This window comes from Hibiscus syriacus, unplaced genomic scaffold (assembly GCF_006381635.1).
Source record: "Hibiscus syriacus cultivar Baekdansim isolate YM2019G1 unplaced genomic scaffold, ASM638163v2 tig00111085_pilon, whole genome shotgun sequence".
In the NCBI taxonomy this organism is placed as follows: domain Eukaryota; kingdom Viridiplantae; phylum Streptophyta; class Magnoliopsida; order Malvales; family Malvaceae; genus Hibiscus; species Hibiscus syriacus.
This window is the reverse complement of record NW_024062976.1, coordinates 345,553-368,944: the sequence shown is the minus strand read 5'-3', so window position 1 is coordinate 368,944 and position 23,392 is coordinate 345,553. Positions and strand designations below refer to the sequence as shown.

The 23,392-nt window shown below is 34.9% G+C and overlaps 1 protein-coding gene and 3 pseudogenes across 2 annotated transcripts; all 4 read right to left on the bottom strand.

Moving 5' to 3' along the window:
- Positions 1–1,446: 1,446 nt before the first annotated feature.
- On the bottom strand, positions 1,447–6,791 carry LOC120152103 (annotated as a pseudogene).
- Positions 6,792–7,552: 761 nt separating this feature from the next.
- On the bottom strand, positions 7,553–10,700 carry LOC120152101. Of its 2 annotated transcripts, XR_005518657.1 has the most exons (4): positions 9,605–10,700; positions 9,454–9,527; positions 8,944–9,087; positions 7,553–8,548 (listed from the first exon to the last, which is right to left on the bottom strand). XR_005518657.1 is itself a non-coding variant. In XM_039164394.1 (2 exons), exons 1-2 carry the CDS (start codon positions 9,096–9,098, stop codon positions 8,123–8,125), a joined length of 480 nt encoding a protein of 159 aa, XP_039020325.1. In that variant the 5' UTR covers positions 9,099–9,394; the 3' UTR covers positions 7,553–8,122. The 2 variants fall into 2 exon arrangements, 1 of the variants encoding a protein (XP_039020325.1); XM_039164394.1 differs by lacking the exons at positions 9,454–9,527; positions 9,605–10,700 and having other exon boundaries at positions 7,553–8,447; positions 8,944–9,394.
- A 2,254-nt stretch (positions 10,701–12,954) lies between these two features.
- LOC120152104 lies at positions 12,955–18,368 on the bottom strand (annotated as a pseudogene).
- A 2,988-nt stretch (positions 18,369–21,356) lies between these two features.
- On the bottom strand, positions 21,357–22,989 carry LOC120152125 (annotated as a pseudogene).
- Between the last annotated feature and the right edge of the window lie 403 nt (positions 22,990–23,392).

The following is a 23,392-nucleotide window of genomic DNA, read 5'->3' as shown; positions in this document are numbered from 1 at the left end:
AATGAATTTATTTTTTTTAGTTTTATTCAACTAATAACATGCTAATATGTGTCATTACGTAGTTGATCTGAATAAAATTATTAAAAAACATTTTCTTTAATTTTTTTAACTCTGATGAACAAAATAAAAAAAAATAACCATAATGATAATGATGATTTGGCCAAAAAAATTCAGTGACCAAAATAAAAAATATAATAAATTAATAGCTAAGGGTATAATTTATCCGTATCTTAAATACGGCAAAGCGGGAAATTTCTCGTTTCTTTTGACACCTACAATTCGGTCCATATCCAACAGCAATGAATTTATTTTTTTTAGTTTTATTCAACTAATAACATGCTAATATGTTGTCTTACGTAGTTGATCTGAATAAAATTATTAAAACATTTTCTTTAATTTTTTTAACTCTGATGAACAAAATAAAAAAAAATAACCATAATGATAATGATGATTTGGCCAAAAAAATTCAGTGACCAAAATAAAAAATATAATAAATTAATAGCTAAGGGTATAATTTATCCGTATCTTAAATACGGCAAAGCGGGAAATTTCTCGTTCCTTTTGACACCTACCTAGGATGGCAACGGGCCGGATATTCCGTCCCGTTTAAAAAATTCGTACTCATCTCCACTTAAAAAACCGCAAAGATTTAAACGGGGATCCTCATCGAGTAATCGGGAAAAACCATGAAAAAACGGGTATCCCCGTTTAGCATAAACAGTTATTTAAAAGTATATCGAACCGGATATATATATTTAAATTAAATTTATTAATATTATATATATATATAATAATTATTATTTTTAATATTTATCGGGCCAGGTAATCGGAGCAGGGATTACCAAACCCGTCCCGATTTAACATAAATAATTTTTCTCCGTCCCCATTTATTATCTTCGAACCCTACTCGTTTAATTCAATTTTCGATTTTCCCTTTTTTGCCATCCCTACAGCTACCTAATCTGGGAATTAATCTTTCCTCCCAAAGCACTAAAATCATATTTTAAACAAAATAAATATTTAACCTTTAAGTTTGATAATTTTTGGCACATAAATTGATGTAATATTTTAATCATTAATTTGGTTATAACACACAACGTTTAATGTCTGTTATTTTAATCTATTATTATTTTTTAATAATTTAGTTGAGTAATGAAAAACTATATCAAACACAAATAAATTTATTTAATTTTTAAAATCCAGACCAAATTATTTATTTAATTTTTTAATAAAGAAAATTAAGGTAGGACTTCACCGATTTTATATTTAAAAATTATTAACTGTTATTAACCTGCTTGAGAGTTTATGTATGGATTCTCCCAAATCTAAATTTATTCAAAAAAAAATCTTAATTAAAAACTATTCTGATTTATTTATAAATTACAATTTTCCTTTCTGGCGATAATTTAAGAAATAAAATTAAATATTTTAACGCGGGAACTAATGTTTCCCCCTTTTACCCCTACAGAATCCCAAAAGAACATCTACATTGTACAGACCACATAAACCAAAAACAAAAGGTAAAAAGAAAGGGATGAGAAAAAGGACAGATGGTTGTTTAATCAATTAATGGAACTTTAACGACCTTTAGCACACTAGCAAATATATGTTGATACCTGGGTTGAGACTGCAGGGAAGGAAAAGGGTCAGCCATTCATCATCTCCCTCCCTCATTGAATGAAGCGATTGGCTTTCCCCTAATACGAGAGTTTTCATCGCGCACAACACGGCAAAAGCATATATCATGCCGATCAGAATACATGCATGAAAAAACTATACTAACCGACTTTGTATTTTTGGCAGATGAAATTGCTGGTCTGATCAGAGCAGTTCATGTAGCTTCATTCATTTTGAATGTGTTTGACAAGGGTTCCTCAGAAACTTGCTTTGGTAAACTTAAAACGGAGCTTCGAGGGACTCATCCCATACATTGGCACTTCCATTTGAGGCATCTTCGACATCTTCTTCCATTGAAAGCCTGATATACTCCCTATGTGCAAAACGATCCCACTCGGTCAAAGTTGGGTCCTCTCGTTCCTGCTCATACACACAGCCAAAAGAAAAGATCAGGCTATTGTCATCCCACAGAACTAAAGTAGGCATCGATTTAGTGCTCAATATCTAATTGAGCAATCGCTGACCTGTTGGATGAGGAATGGATCACGGGTTTCGAATGCCATAAACTTGTGAAGATTGAAAAGGATGTTAAAGACATTTCCTGAAAGTTTGCTACCTTTCAAGTCCCTTAGTGTGATACAATCTTCTCTCTGCAAAATATCAGCAAGTTGAATCATCTTCCCAAGCAAAGATTTGGATGGCTGATTTAGTAGACCAGAGGGAAAAAGTCTTTAATGATACAAGGCACAAAAGAAAGGTCATATATTGTTTTTGCAAACAAATGTTAATTTGAAATGATGAACCACAGGGAATTTTGCAGGAGAACCAGAAAACATAAATTAAAACCCTCAATGTCAACCTAAGACTAGGGGGAGGGATAAACAAGGAGTGTGTTGACTTGTAAATACATGGACAACAAGAATCAACTAACTTGAAATAAGTAAAACTCTGTAGTGTAATTCATTTTGGAAATGGGAGATTTAAAAACAAATGTAAAGATACCAATATTCAAGACTAGGGTCAGATGATTTGTCCTCCTCTGAAAGCATAAAGTAAACAAAGTCTTCATAACCCATCTTCCCTTCTACCTCACTTGTAAACTTCCGAGGAGCCTGAGAGGGAATTCATGCATTTAGGATTTCGGCCAAAGCAACATCATAAATAGGAAATGGTTTATATTGTATTTGAAAATAGAGTCTAACTCCCAGAACCAGGGAAAACTGACCTGTGAAAAAATCCTATCGACAATCCTGTAGGTAAGGGCATGATTGCCATATCTGATGAGGTTTTCTCTGTTGATGAAGAAATCATGGTCTGTGTCCAACTCCCAGAACTTACAGTATATAACATAAAAGTGTTCATACGAGAAGTACCTAAAAGATGTATAATTTACAACATTAGTAAATCACATGACAACAATTTAATAAACCCAGCTCTCCACAATGTTCAATTGTTAACTGAACATTCAGGAGAGCAAGGGGAAATAATTTCCTTGATTTTACCACCCAAGTAAAAACAGTAGACAGAGATGGTCCAGCCTCGGTTTTACATAATTACTGTTTGGTGTGAAAGGTTTTGTATGCCACTGCTTTCAATAAAGAAAGCACATATACTGTAAATAATTCCACCCGGAAACTAACCTGAGGACTTTGTTTATGTCCTCTTCCTCATCTGCATGTTGCATGGCAGAAATCAGTTCTCCACGTTTGAGCTCCCTGAGGGTAAGACTGCCATTTCCCGATCTATTCAAGTTATAAAAGATTCTGTATATGACAGTTTCAGCTGAAACATTAACAAAGAAATATATATTGTCCAGTATCAGTTGCGCAGAATAGAATGTCCAAATATTGGTGAATCAAAAATAACATAAATGAATAAAATGGTCCCTGTTACCCCCCCCCCCAAAACTGTTATAACAAAATCAACTCTTCTAGAGACATTTATCATCCCAACAATGCAGAGAGAATGGTCCCCCCTCCCCAATTCCATCTTCTCCCTTAATTTTAAATTAAGTGATAACGATTCCTGAATCAAATATGTTGTCTTGAGAATCAAGAATGACAATTCCCATCATTAGGTCCCTTTATTTACTAGCTCTTAATCACATAATTATTGTAAAAAAACTGCATAGAATCTGTGGTTATTATCCTGGTTACTAAATTGAGAGTTTCACCAGCTATACATTTCTCATTTGATAACCGCTCTAATTTTTTTTATCATGAGGTTCAAGATTCAATTTTTGATGAGATTTCCACAGGAAAATATAAAATTGGCATGAACATGTTCAGCCTGCCAGCTAAATTCGGGATGTATGAATTAGCTGCTGTTAAAAAACAATGTTCTGACTTCTGAGTGCTTGTCAACCAACAAGGGCAAGGCTTAGGATTAGATTTCAATTATATTAATTCAGTTTGAGTCATTCAGAAAATTCATTGACATAGAAACCTCCCAAAGTTTAATCCTATTTTAGTCTTCTTTTTTTTAAAGAAAAAAAAGTAAGATGGTTCAAGGAGACTATAAGAACATTAGACATATGTTGTGTACTATCAACTATGCATACAAGTCCTTGATAAATTATGAGCATATGGTGTTCTCCAATCAACATCACCGTCCTTAAGATTGAATCAATCAATGGGATAAACTGCATTCAAATTAGCTAGGATATTGTATGTTCAAAAACTAATCTAGATTTGCCTGAATAATTTCAAAAAAGAAAACACATGGAAAAAGGAAATATTCACAACTTTATAGACATTATTAAAATAACTCACAATTAATCAAATGCATACCATATCTATCTTGAAATTCAGGTGTATTTCGCAAGAATTTTAATCCTGGATGGGTTGCCAAAAGCTCTTGGACAACAGGTTTGAAGTCAATCTGCATCCCAAATCCCAAATGATCATGAAGAAAAGTGTCAAATACATGAAAATTTAGGCCTTCAAAAGGATACTTTTAACAGAACAAGTGTTAATCAAGACAATTTTTCAAAGCAAACACAAGGAAAACCTAAGTGGTAGAGTGCAAAACAAACCTGAGTGAGGAATCTGCAGCCTGGCCGCTTAAGAATTTCAAATATTTGAGTTGCTATATCCATTGTCATCATATTGCCATCCACCCAATACTTAATGAAAGCATCTCTGAAACAAAGCGTTCAACTTAATAATTAATGATAGAAGCATTTGTTGAATGAAAATGCAGTCAATCCCATCTACCAAGTATATTCACCAGACGGTGTTTCAGCAGTCAGAGTTATTCTTCACATAGAACAACTATTCATCTTTATAGATAGATGAATAGAGTGCATACCTGGTCATTCACCATGGTGTTTCAGCAGTCAGAGTTATTCTTCACATAGAACAACTATTCATCTTTATAGATAGATGAATAGAGTGCATACCTGGTCACCAATCCCACACAGTCTATATCTATCTTTCTAAAAAGCGAGGAAGAGAGGAAAGATGGTAGCTTGCAAACTTCCTTTGTCACTGTTTTATATTCTGTATAGCCAGAGAAAAGATAATTTCGTTCAATTTTCAAGGGCGGGGGGAGGTTAAACCTTAATAACTGGAAGAATGCAAAGGGGAGAATACTATTTAAAATATAAACGAACAGATAAAGATCATTTGTATATCTCACCATTTATTTTCAATCCATTTAGAGGATTATCGAAAAGGTGATTAATTTTTGAAATATATTGTTCTTTCAATTCCTTTGTAGGAGGATGACCATTTTGGAAGTAAAACTGCAAGCAATTATCAGACAGCCTTTGTAAGTACATTTTAGCAACTTTTGGTGGTAAAAATCCAAAGCCACATATGCAAGAGAGCTCTCAAGATAACAATATCTGGAAGAGGACTTCCAGTAGCGAGCAAACCTGTGGAATGACTTGTTTTATTGGTTCACAAACTAATTTCAATGGAGAGCCAAGGGCTGAAGGGCTGGATTTCTGCTTTGATGAGCGAGGAGAACCAGATGAGCTTCTTGGAGAAAGTGGAGGTGCACTGACACTGGAAAACATGGAAGGCAATGAATTGCTCCCAACAGCATTTGCATTAGAAAAGTTTGCACAGGCATTTACAGCAGCCCCCGTCTTTGCATCATCAATCAAAGATTTCACCTGTTCTCAAAAAATAAAGGCTCATTGCAAGACAAAAATATTCATATATTGATAAAGGAAAGTTGCTAGCAAAGGAAACTCCGGCAAACGGAAAAGAAAATGACCTAACAGCAGAAAACTCCGGCCATTAAGGGAAGTCAAAATTATTCCAATCATAGCCATTTAAATGATAAAAAATCTCAAAATCATTCAAAATTCTACCATAAATTTATAGGTAACACGTTGTGTCTGTAGAATACCATGTTAATACACACGAATTTTGTAATCTATTACCAAGAACTAATGACATTAATATGACTCAAATAAAGTATTTGCAATTACTACCATAAGCAACTACCAAATAAGTTACTCCATGACTATGAGTCAAAATGTTGAGCTAGGTTGCAATAAATTACAAGAATTAACAATATTAGACGTTATATTCAACAATAGGAAGCCAACAAAAGTTGAAACCAAAATCTAACATGTACAAATTATTGGGAAAACATATATAAAGACAAATCAAGTGTAACAACAGTTTAATTTTATTTATTTATTTTATAAAAAAGTGATGTACCAGATTGCCGGTCTCTGGAAGCGAAAGCCATTGAGAGAACAAATCATCGACAAGATGAGGACTGGTTTTTAGTGCAAATGGAGACACTTCAGGAAGCTGCAAAAGCTCGGGATCCAAACAGGTAACATCTTCCGCTGTATCAATCTCCATTTTTAAAGATAATGGCATCTCGCATACCTTATCAACCACTCTAAAACCCTAACTCTTTCAATTCTTCAAACTCACCAGTCAAAAGAAACCAACGCCACTTCACTTTTAAGAATTTTATAACCGAGGGAAAGCGCTTCTAAAGCCTAGGTGACTTACGAAACTGTAGAAATAATAGAAATAATAATTATTACAAAACTTAACTCCGGTTTTTAAAAAGGACTAGACGATCTTTTTTATTTCCTCACCGGAAGTATAAATTCACCGATTAAACCACGCCTTTCACCGAAACCCTAACACGTCAATTTAAGAATAAAGTGAAACATCAAATTCTTCGAAATACAACCCGTTTTGCCATGAAAACGAAACTTAGAGAATCATTTACCTCGAACAGTTTATGTTCGATAAAAATGATAATAATTAATAATAAGGAAGAAGAAAGTCAAAAAGGATTATTATACGGTCTACTTGGGTTGACCATTGGTCATCTCATCCGTAGTTCTTATCCGTTTGGTTAGGGTGTATTCGGTTCGATTCGGTTTGATCTTTTACCAAAAGTTGAATCGAATCGAAATAAATGATTTTTTAAAATTTAAATCTAAACCGAAACCGAAATTAAATGATTAAAAAATCGAAAAAACTGAAATCGGTTTTTTTGGTTCGGTTCAATTTTTTAACGGTTCAATTTTTCGGTTCGATTTATCGGTTTTTCAATAAAAAATCACTTGAAACTATAATTTTTTTAAGAAAAATTATCTATTCGGTTCAATATGGAAAAATGGGTTCCATATGAAAAACTCGAACCGAACTGAATCAAAAAAATGAAGACTTTAAACCGAACCGAATCGAACTGAACCGTTTTATTCGATTCGTGTCGATTTTTCGATTTTCTCGGTTTCGTTGCTCAGCCCGACTAATGAAAATTATTTAGTATTGTTTTGAGTGATGCTTAACCGTTGGATTTCCTTCTTGCCCATCTACGGCCATTCGTGTCTTGGGCTCTCTAGCCTCTAGTGTTTCTGAATGGAAGAGTAATATATAAGCTTTATGGATTCTCAAATGGTGTACCAAACACAAACCTCGAATGCTGCTTATTGAAATTTAGCCATGGAATTACAAAAATTGGGTTGCTTTTAAGCAAATTAAATAGAACACCGAACTAAAGCCGAAAAGAGGATCAATCTAGTAATACAATTCGAAATTTGCACGAATAAAATTTTCGAAAGATGTTGGTCGAAGTAAGATGTCTACAACCGAGATCGAAAGTTCTTGAAAACATCGGCTTACAGCTGATCAATTGCTCCATCATTTCCTTATCGAAAGGAGCTCAAAACTTCGAAGAGGTGAGGGTGATCATCACGGCTACCTCTAACAGCAGCGGCATGACTGAATGTTTTGGACTCAAAGGCAAGTTGGGGTCCTTGTGCAGTAGACACGTGACCGGCACTTGATACTTGCCGGTTTTGTGAGATGTCATTGTGTTCACCAGACGAACTAGGTCTGCTTGCTACTACAGTTTTCCTTGAAGTGCTACAATACTAATTCATGTTTATTGTAGATTTTCCCTGCAATGCTTTTCTCTTGGAAGTCTGATGAACGAAGGCAATCTCTCTTCTGCTTAAACCGTATCATGCTTCTGGTTGTAACACCTACAGTTTGAGTAATGCTGCCTACGCCAATCCTCAACTGATCCTCCTCCTTGGATTCCGCTTTTGTTTTACTCCTTGAACACGACGTATTATTATCATTCTCGATAACCTTAACCTTCTTTTTGCAATTTGAATTTTCACCATCAGCAGCAGAATAAGGACGTACTTCCGGATGTTTACTTCCCGTGTTTGAATCGACAGTAATAAATGTGTTTTGAAATCATGGGAGCTCAATTTCTGCAGCATGTGATTGAAAACCAATTTTCGAGAGTCTCCGGCAGAAAACATCAGAAGATTGCGCATCCTGGCAGCAGGGACAGGGAGCTTGTCTAAAGGTGGCAGGGAAGAAATTGCACAGCTTCCATGACAAACAGATTCTTCATTAGAAGAACAACCTTCTGAAGGTGATGCATATTCCTCCCACTCAAATGGAAACTCAAAAAGTAAATAGCTGCAAACCTGCAAGGGGTTAAGATCGAGAAATTTGAGCTCCAATTCTTGCCAAAACGGAGAAACAGAATAAACAAATTGGTTTAGATAATTAGATGTACCAAAGATGCAAAAAGTTCAAGCAAAGGCAGGGTTTAAAGAAGATAATATAGTATAGTATTACTACTAGAGATAATATAAGATGAAATTGTTGGCAAATAAACAGGATAAGCATGGATAGCAGTGCAATGAGAAACTCAACCTTAGATGAAAAGCCATTTTCAAGCGTACAAGAGGTATTGATGAAGCCGCTGATAGCAACTGTGATGCCATCGGCAGTTTCAAGCATAGGGATGTGATAAGATGACATTGTTGGCAAATATTAATAGGATAAGCATTAATAGCAGCGCAATGAGAAACTCGACCTTAGGTGAAAAGCCATTTTCAAGTGTACGAGAGCTATTGATAAGCCGCTGATAGCAACCATGATGCCATCGGCAGTTTCAAGAGTGGTGGCATCATGTCTTTTGGCGTTGGCTGCCGAGTACAACACTCTTTGTCCTTGTCTCCTGTTTGTCATCCATTACCTCATTACAACTATTAAAAAGCCATTACACAAAAACAACTTTTCATAAAAAATTACAAATGTGTTATGTCTAACTAGTATGCTTGAGCAGGGATTTAAATAGCGATCCGCTATCACAATAACGCCCCTTAAATAGGGGTAGTGGTGCCATCCAAAACCTTGCATGACCGTGATATTCGCAATCACGGCACCGGCTATTTGTGCAGTAGCGATGGACACAACAGCTATTTAAATCCATGTGCTTGAGATAAAAAGTAAATCCCTCCTTGTCTTTCCTACTGATATTTGAATATGCATATTTATAGAAATGAAAAGAACAAAAAATTAAAGGACAAGTTATCAAGGGTACCCTCTGCATTCAAACCCTCCGACAGCTAAACCTCGGGACTTCACCGTTCACAACCACCAACTATACAGCAACACCTGTAACCCGAAATTCAATTTTTATTAGAATGAAAAAATAGTGCAACTAAAGAAAGAAAGAAAAAGAAAAAACTTACAGAATTGAGGGATAAATTAGCAAGAGGAGTGGGGGAGGCGATGGGGACGGGGACCAGTTGGTCCGATGTGTATGGTTTTTCAGAATATTTTCTCTTTTTCTTTCTTTTCCCCATTTCGGTGGTTTCTCCGGGCAGCAACTCCTCTGCCTACTAGTGTTTCAAACAGCGGTGGATAGAAATATAGACGCAGCTATTTCGGGATAACAGCGCGTACCTCCGCCGCTAAAGATCTCGATTGCGGCAGCGAATAGCAGTGTAAAGAAGAGAGTGGCGATAACGGGGCTCTATATCTGCTAAACCGATAACAGAAACCAACTCAGAACAAAATAATAATTAGAGACGACATTAAAATTATTTCCGAATCGAACGGGGATCCGACAGAGAGTTTGGTTCGAATCTAGTGATCTGTCAGATCGGAAAAATGGGACTGCCGGAGACGAACTTCACCGGCAGCAGTTCCCAACGGTAGGAAATGTCACGGCCGGCCTTGCCGATGCCTAAAACAGCCGGCCACAGTGCCCATATGCTTCCAAACGGCGGCAGCAAACAAACAGGCCCGACGGGGGCCTCCCTGGAGAGCCCCCGACCAGGCTAGTCCTTCTTCTTGCGAACGCCTGCCGCGCAAGGCCATAAACTGCCGAAACTAGGCCTCAACGACGGCGGACGCGAACCACGGTTCGTGGGTTTCACAACCCAAAGTTGCTCAACGACGACAGGAAAAGGATGGAGATTGCCGTTGAAGGTCAACCCCTGCTGGTTCTGATTAAGGATTTACTGAAGAAGGAATGGCAAGTTCAGGTTCATCACATTTACCGAGAGGCGAATAAAGTTGCCGATAAGTTTGCGAGCATGGCTAGAGGAAACCCGATTGGTTTGATTCAATATGATGAAGCACCGATTGAAGTGGCTGACCTGGTTGCTAAAGATAGCGAATTCCTTGTTTGATTATAACTTCTGTTCGGAATCAACAAAAAGAAGGATGGAGATTGCGACGAGGGTCTCAAGAACGTCCGGTGACCTTACCTTGGGTGTTTGACGGCGACGGTGGGGGAGATTCTAAGGCGCGCCGCACAGTATTATAATCGGGGAGGAGTTCGATTTAAACAAAAATGGATTAATTACAAAGAAAGCCACCAAACTTCCTAAGGTTTTGAAACGGCTCCAAACTTTTAAATTTACAATTTGGTCATTATTCTTAATTTAGGAATTTAAGTCAAAATTTCTCAAATTCTAGGGTTTAATTTGGGGGATTTTTGGTGTGTTACAAGATGCTTTCATTCTTCTTGAGGCAGAACTCACCAATTCAGAATGTTGAACTTGACTACTAGTCACACCTTCTACAGTCGGGACGGCGCTGGATGAGATCTGCTCGAGGAATCTGAAGGCGATATGCACATCGACAGTCATTTCTAAAGCATCTCGGACAGTACAGATGAATTTGGATAAAACCTGCTCGATAATTGAAGGTACAAGTCTATCCATTTTAGTCACAAATTCACCAACCTACAATAAAATAAAGAAGAATTCTTAAATCTCCTTTCATTTTCTCATACATCATCAACAAATTTAATGAACAAAGGCTTTACCTTGTCATCAACAGATTTGAGTCGCTTGTAAAGGGTATCAAAGAGCTTATCGAAAATTGTTCCGAGTAAAATTTTAATTATTCTTTCAGCTATCTCAAAAATATGCTTCAAGAGCCCTGACTTTTGCTTTAGGTTAGTGTAGAGGTTGGTGAACAACAGAACTTAATGGATTTGGCTACTTGCACAAATGCCAAGTATGTCAGCTTCTTTGTTTCTTCTTCAACCTTCGAATTTCGATTGACAAAAAAGAAGAATGAAAGTATATAGGTGGCGTTTGTTTTTTCATAGGTAAAAGGTATGCACTCTGCGGATTATATCTGCAGGCATCTGCAGCAGAAGAGGTGGATCAAAAGTCTGCAGTCTACGAGAAGAATACTGTTTGTTTTTTAACATATGCAGACTGCTAAAATGAACTGAAATATAAATAAACTGATTTTTTAAACTTAAAAGAGTTTTGTAATACTGAGATTTAAATAATTTTAGTTTTACAATACTGAAATTTAAATAATCCATACAGCTACAATAATAAATTATTTAAAATAAATCAATCCATATTTTAAAATAAATCAATTCATACTAATAAATTATTTAAAATAAATCAATCCATACAACTACAATAATAAATCAATTCATATTTTAAAATAAATCAATCCATACAAATAAATTATTTAAAATAAATCAATCCATACTAATAAATTATTTAAAATAAATCAATCCATATTTTAAAATAAATCAATCTATACTAATAAATTATTTAAAATAAATCAATCCATATTTTAAAATAAACCAATCTATACTAATAAATTATTTAAAATAAATCAATTCATACAACTACAATAATAAATCAATCCATATTTTAAAATAAATCAATTCATACTAATAAATTATTTAAAATAAATCAATCCATATTTTAAAATAAATCAATCCATACTAATAAATTATTTAAAATAAATCAATCAATATTTTAAAATAAATCAATCCATACTAATAAATTATTTAAAATAAATTTTAAAAGTCAATCCATATTTTATAATAAATTATTTTAAAATAAATTATTTTAAAATAAATAACCTTATTAAATTATTTAAAATTATTTTAATAAATAGCTATATTTTATAATTGTTCTTGAAGAGGTTTGAAGACCTTTGGAGACATAAAATCATGTCTGCACCAAGAAGAGCACGCGCAGACGTTTGAAGAGCTTCTGTCTTATAAAAAACAAACAGTCTGCGAAGCCTAATGTCTGCGCGGCGCAGACATAAGTGGTTTGAAGAGCTTGCACAGTGAAAACAAATTAAGCCATAGTGTCCTTATCCTTCTTGTCTTTTAGCTTCATGTCATTTTTTTATTGTTGGTGGGATCGTTAAGTAGAAGAAGAAAAAGAAGAAAAAAATAAGAAGGGGTTGACGGAAGGTAGCGTATCAGATAAAACTAATAAGAGAAAACATAAGGGGTCTTTTGGAAAACGAATTAAAAATTTAATGACTATATTACAAATTATAAAAGTTAGGTGATCAAAATGCAAATATCCTAAAAATTCAGTGGCCATTTATGTAGTTTATCCATATATATATATGGTTCAGTTTTCAAGTAGAGTTTGAAAATTTTTAACTTGTGAATTTCCATTTCTAGTTGAACTTTATTTTAGAGAGTTTTCAAATCAAGTTGAACTCAATAAAACTCGAACTTGATTCCACTCGTTTAAACTCCTGTTTCTGACTGTGGTGGGGATAATATAGAAGTTTATGGATTCCAAAAGGTGTACCAAACACGAACCTCGAATTTTGCTTACTGAAATTTAACCATGGAATTACAAAAGTTGGGTTGCCTTTAAGCAAATTAAAATGAACACCGAACTAAGCCGAAAACAGAATCAATCTAGTAATCCGATTCGACATTTTCACGAATAAGATTATCGAAAGATGTTGGACGAAGTAAGGTGTCGACAACCGATATCGGAAGTTCTTGAAAACATCGGCTTACAACTGATAAACTGCTCTATCATTTTCTTATCGAGAGGAGCTCAAAACTTCGAAGAGGGTGAGGGTGATCATCACGGATACCTCTAACAGCAGCAGCACGACTGGATGTTTTGGACTCAAAGGCAACTTGGGATCTTTGTGCGGTAGACAGGCGACCGGCACTGGATACTTGCCGGTTTTGCGATATGTCATTGTGTTCACCGGACGAACTAGGCCTGCTTGCTACTACAGCTTTCCTTGAAGTGCTACCATACCGAGAAGAACTGCGTCTTTTTTCTGAATCTGGTTGCTGAAAATAGGAAACCGGAGATTAGGGTGTCGGAAACAAGAGATTGTTGTTATAATGTCAGTTAATCATATAATGCACTGAAACAGTAAACAAGGCATAGGCTAAGATAAAGAAAATTGTGACTGGAAATTAAAGCTCACCACATGCTTTGATAATGTTGCACCCTCAGCAGTCTTGTGTCTAGAATGATCACGATGAGGGCTAGTACTTGAAACATTTCTTTTGGAAAATGCTTCAACGGCACCGAAGAATCTATCCCGAATCTCTCTTCCCACTGAATGTTGTTATCAAGTGGAATAACCCATAAGAGATTCCGAAAAATGAATGCATAGAGGCTAGTTTAACATCATAATAGTTAATACATGACCACCTTGTAAGCCAAATAGTTCAGTATCAAATAGTTGAGTTCCACGAAAAAAGGTATACGAGTATACAACCTAAGAAGAAATCTAGTCTTTTAAAACAAAGAAAACCTGAGATTCTTTCTGGTTTTTCAATGGCTGCTCCTGCAGTTAAACCTGCTCTTCCACTGGAGTGCTGAGAAACAGATGGAAAAACTGAGTGATATTCTTGAGATGACGGTAACTGACCGCAAGAAGTTTATAAGCACTTACCCGCCCTTTGGAGCTTCCACCAATCTGTGGGTACTTCAATACGGTCCAGTCAAAAACATAGTCAAATTGATAACCTGCAGCAATATGAGTTTTTCAACCGACTAAAGAGGGGGGGGGGATTCAAACTTCACATTCCATGAAGAAAGAGAAGAACACAGGCTACATAGGAATTAGCAACAATGATGATATCTAACCTTCTCTTATAAACAAGTCTAGGAAAAGCCTCTTCAAATAAGAATAATCTGGTTTATCTTCAAACCGCAATGAACGACAGTAGTAAAAATACGATACAAACTCAGATGGATATGACTTACATAGTACCTGTTAAACATGCATACACCAATGTTACTCAACAACGAATAAAAAATAATAATCATACGATGGATTAACACTGAAATCTTGGGACCACATGAGAACATTAACTTAGCCTTATGTCCGTATTCCCTTTATCAAATTTTTACCTTACACGTTCCATTTACTAGTTAAGTCAAAATTAAACTTCACCACAATAAAATCAAATAATTTAATTCTCTGCCTTTTACATTAATCTTATCTCAAAAGAAAAGGAATCTCAAAACTATTTATCGAAGCATCAATTCATGAAGAACAATGTATCATCAAAGAATTCAAATTGCTTAAAAAAGGATATCATTGAACATTTCATAAAAATGGGACAGGGCGAGCCACAAATATCAATCCTGGCCAAAGACAGAGACAGATAAAGCACTAGCAATTCCTACACCAGGTTAGTAAAAATCAATCGAATTTTCCAAAGGAAGCCAGTTTGTCTAAGGATGATGTAAGTAAACACACCTCTACAGGAGTTGAGACTTTCTTTTCACTAATCTTATCATATTTTTGCTTTTTCGTGCCAGCTCTTAGCCCCTGCCAAGGAAGACTGAAGCAGAGAAATTGTGCAAACTGAATTAAAATCAAAATCAATGTGAAGGAAAACCAAGAATGAAGATTCAGTAACAAGAAAAAATTAAACATTATTCATCGGAAATGCATAAAACTCTGAATGAAATAGCATGGGGCGATCATATAAACAACCTGCCTCTAAGGAAATACATAAGCACATAACCAAGGGATTCCAAATCATCTCTGCGACTTTGCTCTGCCAATGAAAGAGAAGATAGTATTAATAAAAAGAAAGAAGGAAACTTGCATCTATTATATATGATTCAATGTTCCTAGTTGTGCCACAGAAGTAACATGACTCACCAATTCCAAGGTGAGTGTTCACACTTGCATAACGAGCAGTGCCTGTAAGGTTTTTGTTTTCTCTGCAGCAAAGATTTTGATGAGTTGTTTCACAGACAAATGAATTTGGTACAAGGTTGCACCATATAATCGGTACATCATTACCGAGTATGAACTTAATACAAAGGAGGTAACTTGGCAAAGAAAGAAAACTGAGCGAACAAGAAAGTGAGAATTGATGGCAACTATGTATAAGTGTATAGATGGAAGATGAGTAAATTTGACTGGCAATTTGCGATCTATAACCGGTTAAGAGTCAAGAGTACATGAACTAACTCCAAGTTCAAATCCACTGAAAACAAAAGAGACCTTTCTGACTTTATCCGTATCAAAGTCAATTCCGTTAAGTCAGACTGATCTCACTCCAAGGAGGCAGCATGCATGGTTAAATGGCTAACAAAATGCCATCCAAATTAAAAAAAAATAGCACATGATGTGGGTATTTCCAAAAGTGTTAAGAGTTCCCTTTATTTACAAAGGCTCAGAAGGCTGATAAACTTTCACTATGATCTTCCTTGAATTGTACAACATGCTAAGGCAATATAATTTGTTGCAACCGCTTGAAAAGCAAAAACACAGCTGAAAAAAGTAAATGGCTAACAAAATGCCATCCAAATTAAAAAAAATAGCACATGATGTGGGTATTTCCAAAAGTGTTAAGAGTTCCCTATTTACAAGGCTCAGAAGGCTGATAAACTTTCACTATGATCTTCCTTGAATTGTACAACATGCTAAGGCAATATAATTTGTTGCAACCGCTTGAAAAGCAAAAACACAGCTGAAAAAAAGTAGACAGATCAAGAAGTAACACTCTTAACTCTTATCTAGTATCTTAATTCAATAGTCATGCATGATGCATGATTATGAAAACTATACAATCTTGAGAGCTTCAACTTTGAATTTTGGTATTCACAGGTCAACATAAAGATAATCACCTATATGGGATGTGCTTATGAGTTTGAAGATTCCTATACTTCTTCGCAAGACCATAGTCAATGATATAGACCTGTAATAACAAAAATGAAAAATTAATACCATAATATTTTATACTTTTCAAGTATAACAAAGTCCAATACCCAGAAATTCAAAATTGAAGGTGGCCATGCCAACAATGTAATATATGCTGTATCAACCAACATTACATACAAGAAAAGACAATAATTTTAAATACCTGATTAGCCTTGCGTCCTAGGCCCATCAAGAAGTTGTCAGGCTTTATATCACGAGAACCCCCCCTTGAATGCATATATCTATTATCTGAAAAATAAATAAAGTTAAACAGGGAGAATATAATATATAACTCATATTCCTTTTTCAAAAAAGCCTTATGCTACTAGTTGATCGGCAAGCATCAGCTTCTGAAAAAGTTTCCTGTTGCAGTAGTTGAACAAATCTTCCAAACTAGGTCCAAGAAGGTCAATTACCATGACATTGTAATCAGCCTCAATTCCGAACCACTTGAGGTGGGGAATACCCGCTATATCAATGAGAACCCTCACTAAGTTAAAGATTTCTCCAAGAAACAACTAGCAACATCATCTTGAGATAAAACATAACATGCTAGCATGTTCCCAAAAAAAGGGTTTGTAATATGTTATTGAACAAATAGTTTCAAGCCTAATCTGGTGGTGCAAAAATCATGTAAAGGAAAGAAGACCGTGGTCAAGTTATGTAGGACCAAATCATTTTTGAGACAGAGGGGGCGGGGGGCAAAGCACAAATAGATGCTTACTTCCTCCTTGAAGAAGCATATACAATTTTGACTCATAATGAAGCTGTGGATGCTTGGTCTTTGCAGATTCCTGAAAATAGGAAGAGGAAGAAAAAGGTCAAGGTGGCAAAACAAATGACAAAAGATTATGAAACTACAGAATGGAATTACGCCTAACAATCAGCATAAACATGTGGTTTCAATTTCTCATTTGTGTAGAAACATTGGGTGCAACAATAACAAATGTCCTTTCCCTTTATACTTAAATGATGAACAATATAAATCTTAACAAGGCTAAATAAGGAAACATTGTATCGGAAAAAGAAGCTTTCTTTACCCAAATTAAAAAATGAACCACTTCTCCTTTTTTAAAACAAAAGCAATCAATAAACTAAAGAGCATATTACTGATCGTTCTTTTAGACCAATGTACAAGATTTAATGCAATTTAAACTCCAAAGGTTTGTTCTTTTGCTTTTTAGAGACAACGAATTACAAAGCAAGGATAAGAAAAACTAAAGATTGATTTATTTATGGGTATTAAAGGATCCATATAATCATAAATATAAATACCAGAACTAGAAATAAATCCATATGCAGACCAATATAAAACACTACCATAAAACACATCCTTGAGAAAATATCATCATACCAGCTTGACAGCAACTTCCTCTTTAGTTTGCACATTTACACCTTCAACAAAAACCCCATAAAAATCAGGGGGGAAGGGGCACAAGCTGACAAAGAAATCGAAGAAAAATAACACATATTTTCAATTAATAAGAAAGCCATCAAAGAGAGCTTTGGAATATTATACCTAAATAGAGCTCTCCAAAAGAGCCGCTGCCAATCTTTCTTCCTAGCTTGAACTTGCCACCAATCACATTATCCATTCTCAAAGGGAGAGGGGACAATCTTCAATAACAACCTAAAGAGCTTAATCTAAGCTAACTTCACTTATATAATCTAAATACTCCCTCAAAGCTCAAGTGATTTACCAAAGTGACTACTCCAAGTTTCTAATAGATCCAAAAACAAAAAAGCAAAGATTTTGACCAAAGAAGAAAAAAGAAATCTTTGGCAAAGGAGAAATTGGAGATTCATATCCAGCTTTACCCACAACACAGTTTGATTTTCGAAAGCAAAACCCCAAAGTCTGAAACGGAAAACATTATTAAGGAGAAAAACGCAGCTACATTGACTTGAGGGCTCAGCTGGCAAATCCAAATGGCCAACTGTAATCAAATAATAAAAAAAACGGTTGAACAATCAGAAATTGCCGGAAATTACAAATCAGATGAAATATCTGGGATGAATTTTTTTTGGGGGGGGGGGGGACAATAAAGAAATAATTTTCAGGTGTTTGTTAACGATGAAATTGAAGGAAATAAATAGAGATTTGACAGTATGGAAGGGGAAAGAGACAAAGTAACAGTAGCGTACTATAATATATATTTGTTTTATAAAGGTTAAATATAAAAAAAAATAAACTATATATATTTTCACGAATAAGTATTTAAAATATTTTTTTATCTATTTAGGTGTCTAACGTTACAAACGTTAAATTTTAGGTGTCAGGATCATCAATGGAGTTAATTTCTCCGTTAACTAATATGTTTCACGATCTTATAAATTTAAATTTTTTGTATAAAATTTAATATATATATATATATATATATTAAAATTAAAACACATAAATTTTGAAATAAACCTAAAACATAGAAAATCTTCATTTTGACTCATAAACCCACATCGGCCACTGCCCTTTCTCGTCGACGAAGCTGCATCCGACCTCACCTCTCTCGACAATCAAAACCCCTATGAAATCGTGATCGATTGACGGCAAAGCGATGATTTATACCCCTCGAACCCTAGGTTAAAAATACGATCCCACATGATTCCTGCGGCCAATCGAAAAAAAAATACGGTGGAATTTGGCTAGGAGGATGGCAAAGACTACATCGGCGACGGTGGTCGTGGTCGAAAAGAACGACGAATTAAGGTTAGGATTTAGAGATTTTGGGGATTTAGAGGCTATTTTATAATTTAAGATAAATGAATTTTTTTATAAAAATAATAATATTTTTAATATTAAAAAAATAATTTCAAAATCACTAGATTGTGACATATGTCACTTAACGGAAGAAATTAACGTTAGTAACGTTATGCACTTAGATGGATCGAAAAATACTTTAGACAACTATTCGTGAAAATAGTTGTAGTTTGGGCATTTATTTTATACTTAAGCCTTTTATAAATTAAAATTATGATAGGGTAAAGTACATTACAGTCCATTGAACTATGTTTAAATAATTGTTTTGATTAATAAATATTTAAAAGTTATAAAATAATTGTTAAATTTATCAAAATGATATCAAATAATCACTGTAACTTTATTATAAAAATGCAAATTTAAAAAATATAATGGCTATTCTACAATATTTTGACAAATTTAATGAATACTTTGTAAGTTTCAAAAAATCAATTACCAAACTATTATTATATAATAGCTTAGTGACCTCTAATGTATTTTACCCATTATAATATTGCAAGTGTTCTGCCTGCTCTGACACTTTCTTCCCTTCTCACTTTTCGACTTTCGATTTTCTTTTAACTTTTATTATTAGGGTAAATTCCAAATCCCATCACTAATCTTTACACTCTCTTATTTTGATTACTTAACTTTAAAACTTTTTAATTTTCTCACTAAACTTAATACATTGGGGTTTTTTGTTCACTTTACCATTAAATAGTTAACACCATAAAAATGACATCACTTTAAAAAAATAAAACTTTCACCAAAACGACGTCGTTTTGCATCTATATTAAAGCCCATTTATAACGTCGTTAGTGAGAAAATGATTGAGTGACAAAAAAAACTCAATATATTAAGTTTAATGGAGAAATTGAAAAGATTTAAAGTATAGTGAGTGGAATAGAAAAGAGAAAGTTTCAGTTGTCAAATTTGTAATTTACCCTTATTATTAACCACCACAATTTATGTATTTAAAATTATATTATTATTGTTTTAGTCTGTAAGGCTTAAAATATACATACAATCAATTTTAAATGAGAAATTATTTAAATGTACAAGTTTAATTAGTAAAAATAAATAAAATATTGGCCCAAAAGTTTAAATTTTACTTTAAATTTTGATTAGTAAAATTTAAATTTAAAATTTTAAGATTGTATAAATTTAATTAAAATTTATTTTTAAGTATAGTTTGGCCCAAAATATTGAAACATTTCCATGTGAATACATTATTGTGACAAAGCAGTTTGGCGGGGTAAACAATCATCAATATTTAAAGAGGGGTGTTTGGTTCAAGGATTGTGGGATTCTCATGGGATGGGAATCCCACATTCCCACATTTCCGGTAATGTTTTATTACCAATAGTAGATTTTTTTGGGAATATTACCGGAAATGTCATTACCTCCATTCCCTTAGGTATTGTAACATTACCGGCGTTTTGGACTAAAATGCCTTTAAATTTTTATTTTTTTTCAAAAATATCATTCTTCTGTCATTGAATAATAAAAATTCAACGAATGTTAAATTACAAATTTATCCTTAAATTATTTTAGATTTACAAAAAAAATCTATAATTAAAATTTTATATAAAGTTCAGGGATTAAATTTTTTTTACCCTTTCATTAAACCTTTTTTATATTTTTAATTTAGTAAAAAAATTATATAAATATTATGAATTTAATTTTTTAAAGAAAATATATAAATATTTTACAATTTGTAATATTATACAAATATATAATAACGACAATTTGGTTAAATATACATTCTAATAATATTTTATTCCTTTAACCAAACACGTCAATCTTACATTCATGCTAAACCAACCAAACACAAAATACAACATTCTCAGTAATCATATTCCTTGGTAATCTTTTATTCCCACTAGTAATCTTATATTCCGTAAACCAAACGCACCCTAAGTAAACATAGATTCCCAATTTGTCTAAAGCCAAAGTCCTATAATATATTGCATTTACCTTAAGTTCTTAATTCCTCACATTTCACTGTCACGTCCCCTTAACTTACTATATCCACTGGACCGACTGCAAGAGAATCCGAAGCTGAAAAGAGAAAGCCACAATATCGGTGTTCTCATAAACCATATAGTATATTTTATTGATGGAAACAAATAATTTTATCTATTTCTTTCAATTTTAAGATCTGTGAAAGAATATTCGTTAATTAAAGTTTTTGTATTGAAGAAGGAGAAGGAGAATTTTACAAACAGATCTAGAGACAAGAAAAACACCAAAAGAATCCCAACAGGTTTACAAAGCTATGGAGAGGAATGGGATGTCCAAGCCGAAGCAGTGAACAAGCTAGTATCTTTCCAGCCCAGCCTAAGTGTGCCATCTCCGAGTACGAGCCTATAGCCGTGAGCCGGAGGGGTACATGTTCAATATCAGCTGTGCCTGCGCCATCGAGTTGCTGCTCATCGGCACCTGCACGAAGCGATTACTCGCTGCGAGCTCGCTTCTCCATTGCTTGAACTTGTCTTCCCCACTTCTCGCTGGGCCTCCTATTGCCAGTATGTTGTTGATTTCCCTATACAATAGGCAATGCTCGATGCGATGCCAGTTGGGGTCGTCGGCCGGTAGGTACGCCCCGAGGGATTCAAACATAGTGGAATAATAATGGAGAGACCCGACGAATCGGTCTAAGAATAATCCACCGTGGGACAGGTCTTGCTCCACCAATGTCATAATTTTCGGAGCCAATTGCTCTATTAGTGTCATCGTCTTCCAATCCGGTCCCGTGGCATCGTATAGTGAATGTTGTAGCCAGTGAACAGCTAGTGTCTCCCCTCTTCGGTGTTGTACCGTCGTAACATCGATCTCTCCAAACTTCTTCGCGACCGGGTGGAATTCGAACGACATCCCGAGGCGTCTAGCGAAATTCGATAGTTGTTTTCCCGTCTCCACGAGAAGCTCAATCGAACTGCCGAAGCCGGTCATCGTTACATGCGGAGGTCCTTCCATACGAGTCGCGAGGATATGAAACAAGGCCGGCCATTGCAAACCCTGCATGATATCAAGGTCTATTATATGAACTCGATCGCGTCGATGAAACGCTTCGAGGATGACTTGGTTGGAGGTGAAATGAGCGAACTTGATAAACGGAGAGACATTGTTGTAAACTTGGAGAGCACAGAGAACGCTTTCGAAGTTTATCAACGGAAAGTAAAGCCCTAACCACGAATTAATAACCCTACTAGACATGGCCTTGGAGAAATACGCGACAACCCTTTCGCCACAAGAAAGAGTGTAAGGAGAAGCCATTTGAGTCAATTCAAGCAACATTCTATGAGCTTCCCCAAGGTTGTCGGTGGAGATAGCAGCAGCACACTCTAACAGAAGCGTTATCAAGCTTAAACCTTGCTCGTCTAACCTATTATTCCACTGAAGCCCTTCACTGTTAACAGTTTCCCTCGGCCAGAAATCATTGATGTTATCATCGCATGCCATTGATGTATCAGCTGCCTGCAGGCTGCTACGGTGATTGGTTTCCGTGTTGGCAGCCGGAAAGTCATCGATGAGTTGCCTGGACTCGGAGAGTTCGTTTCTCTCCGAGTTTACGCACTGAGTTTCGAGAGTGAGTTTGTTGTCTCGGAATGGAGCTTGTGAAATCCCATATGGGTTCCAAATGGGGCTGATTCTCCCAATGAACCACTTCGAATCCTCCTTTCATCATTGGAAGACGAAGCAAAAAAAGGGGTGGAAATTAAGAGAAAAATGGTGGAGGGTGTTAAGGAAAGGTGGGGAGCATTTTTTAAAGGGAAATTTTGGGGCAATGATGACCGAAGAAATGAGCCAAGACTTGAAAGTTTTGGGAATTTGTTTAATGAAACAGCGCGGCCGCCGGCCGGCGTAGCCAGGACACAGAGATGAATCTAAGAAGCTAAAAGACATGCAGACGTCATTTTGGTAGTGATTTTCACCATTATTAACCTCCTTTAGATCTTCAATAAAGTACTTATCTTTACAAATATCATAGTTTCGTTTTTACAAGTGATTGAAATGACGCAATTAATTGATTATCCATTAATTCAATAATATTATTTGATAAATAATTTATAAATTCTAATATCAATAACATGCATTAATTAATAAAAATATCAGAAGGAAATTACTTTAAGCAAAAGCTTAACTCGTAGTGTTCTTGGTCAAATGCTGATTTAGTAAGCCGGTATATAATAATAATATGACGGTTCATAATATAAAAGTATATTTAAGGTATTAACCATTAACTAATTTAGAAAGGGTAATAATAATGCCTGGTTTGGTTAATGATGATGACACACGTTAAGACCAC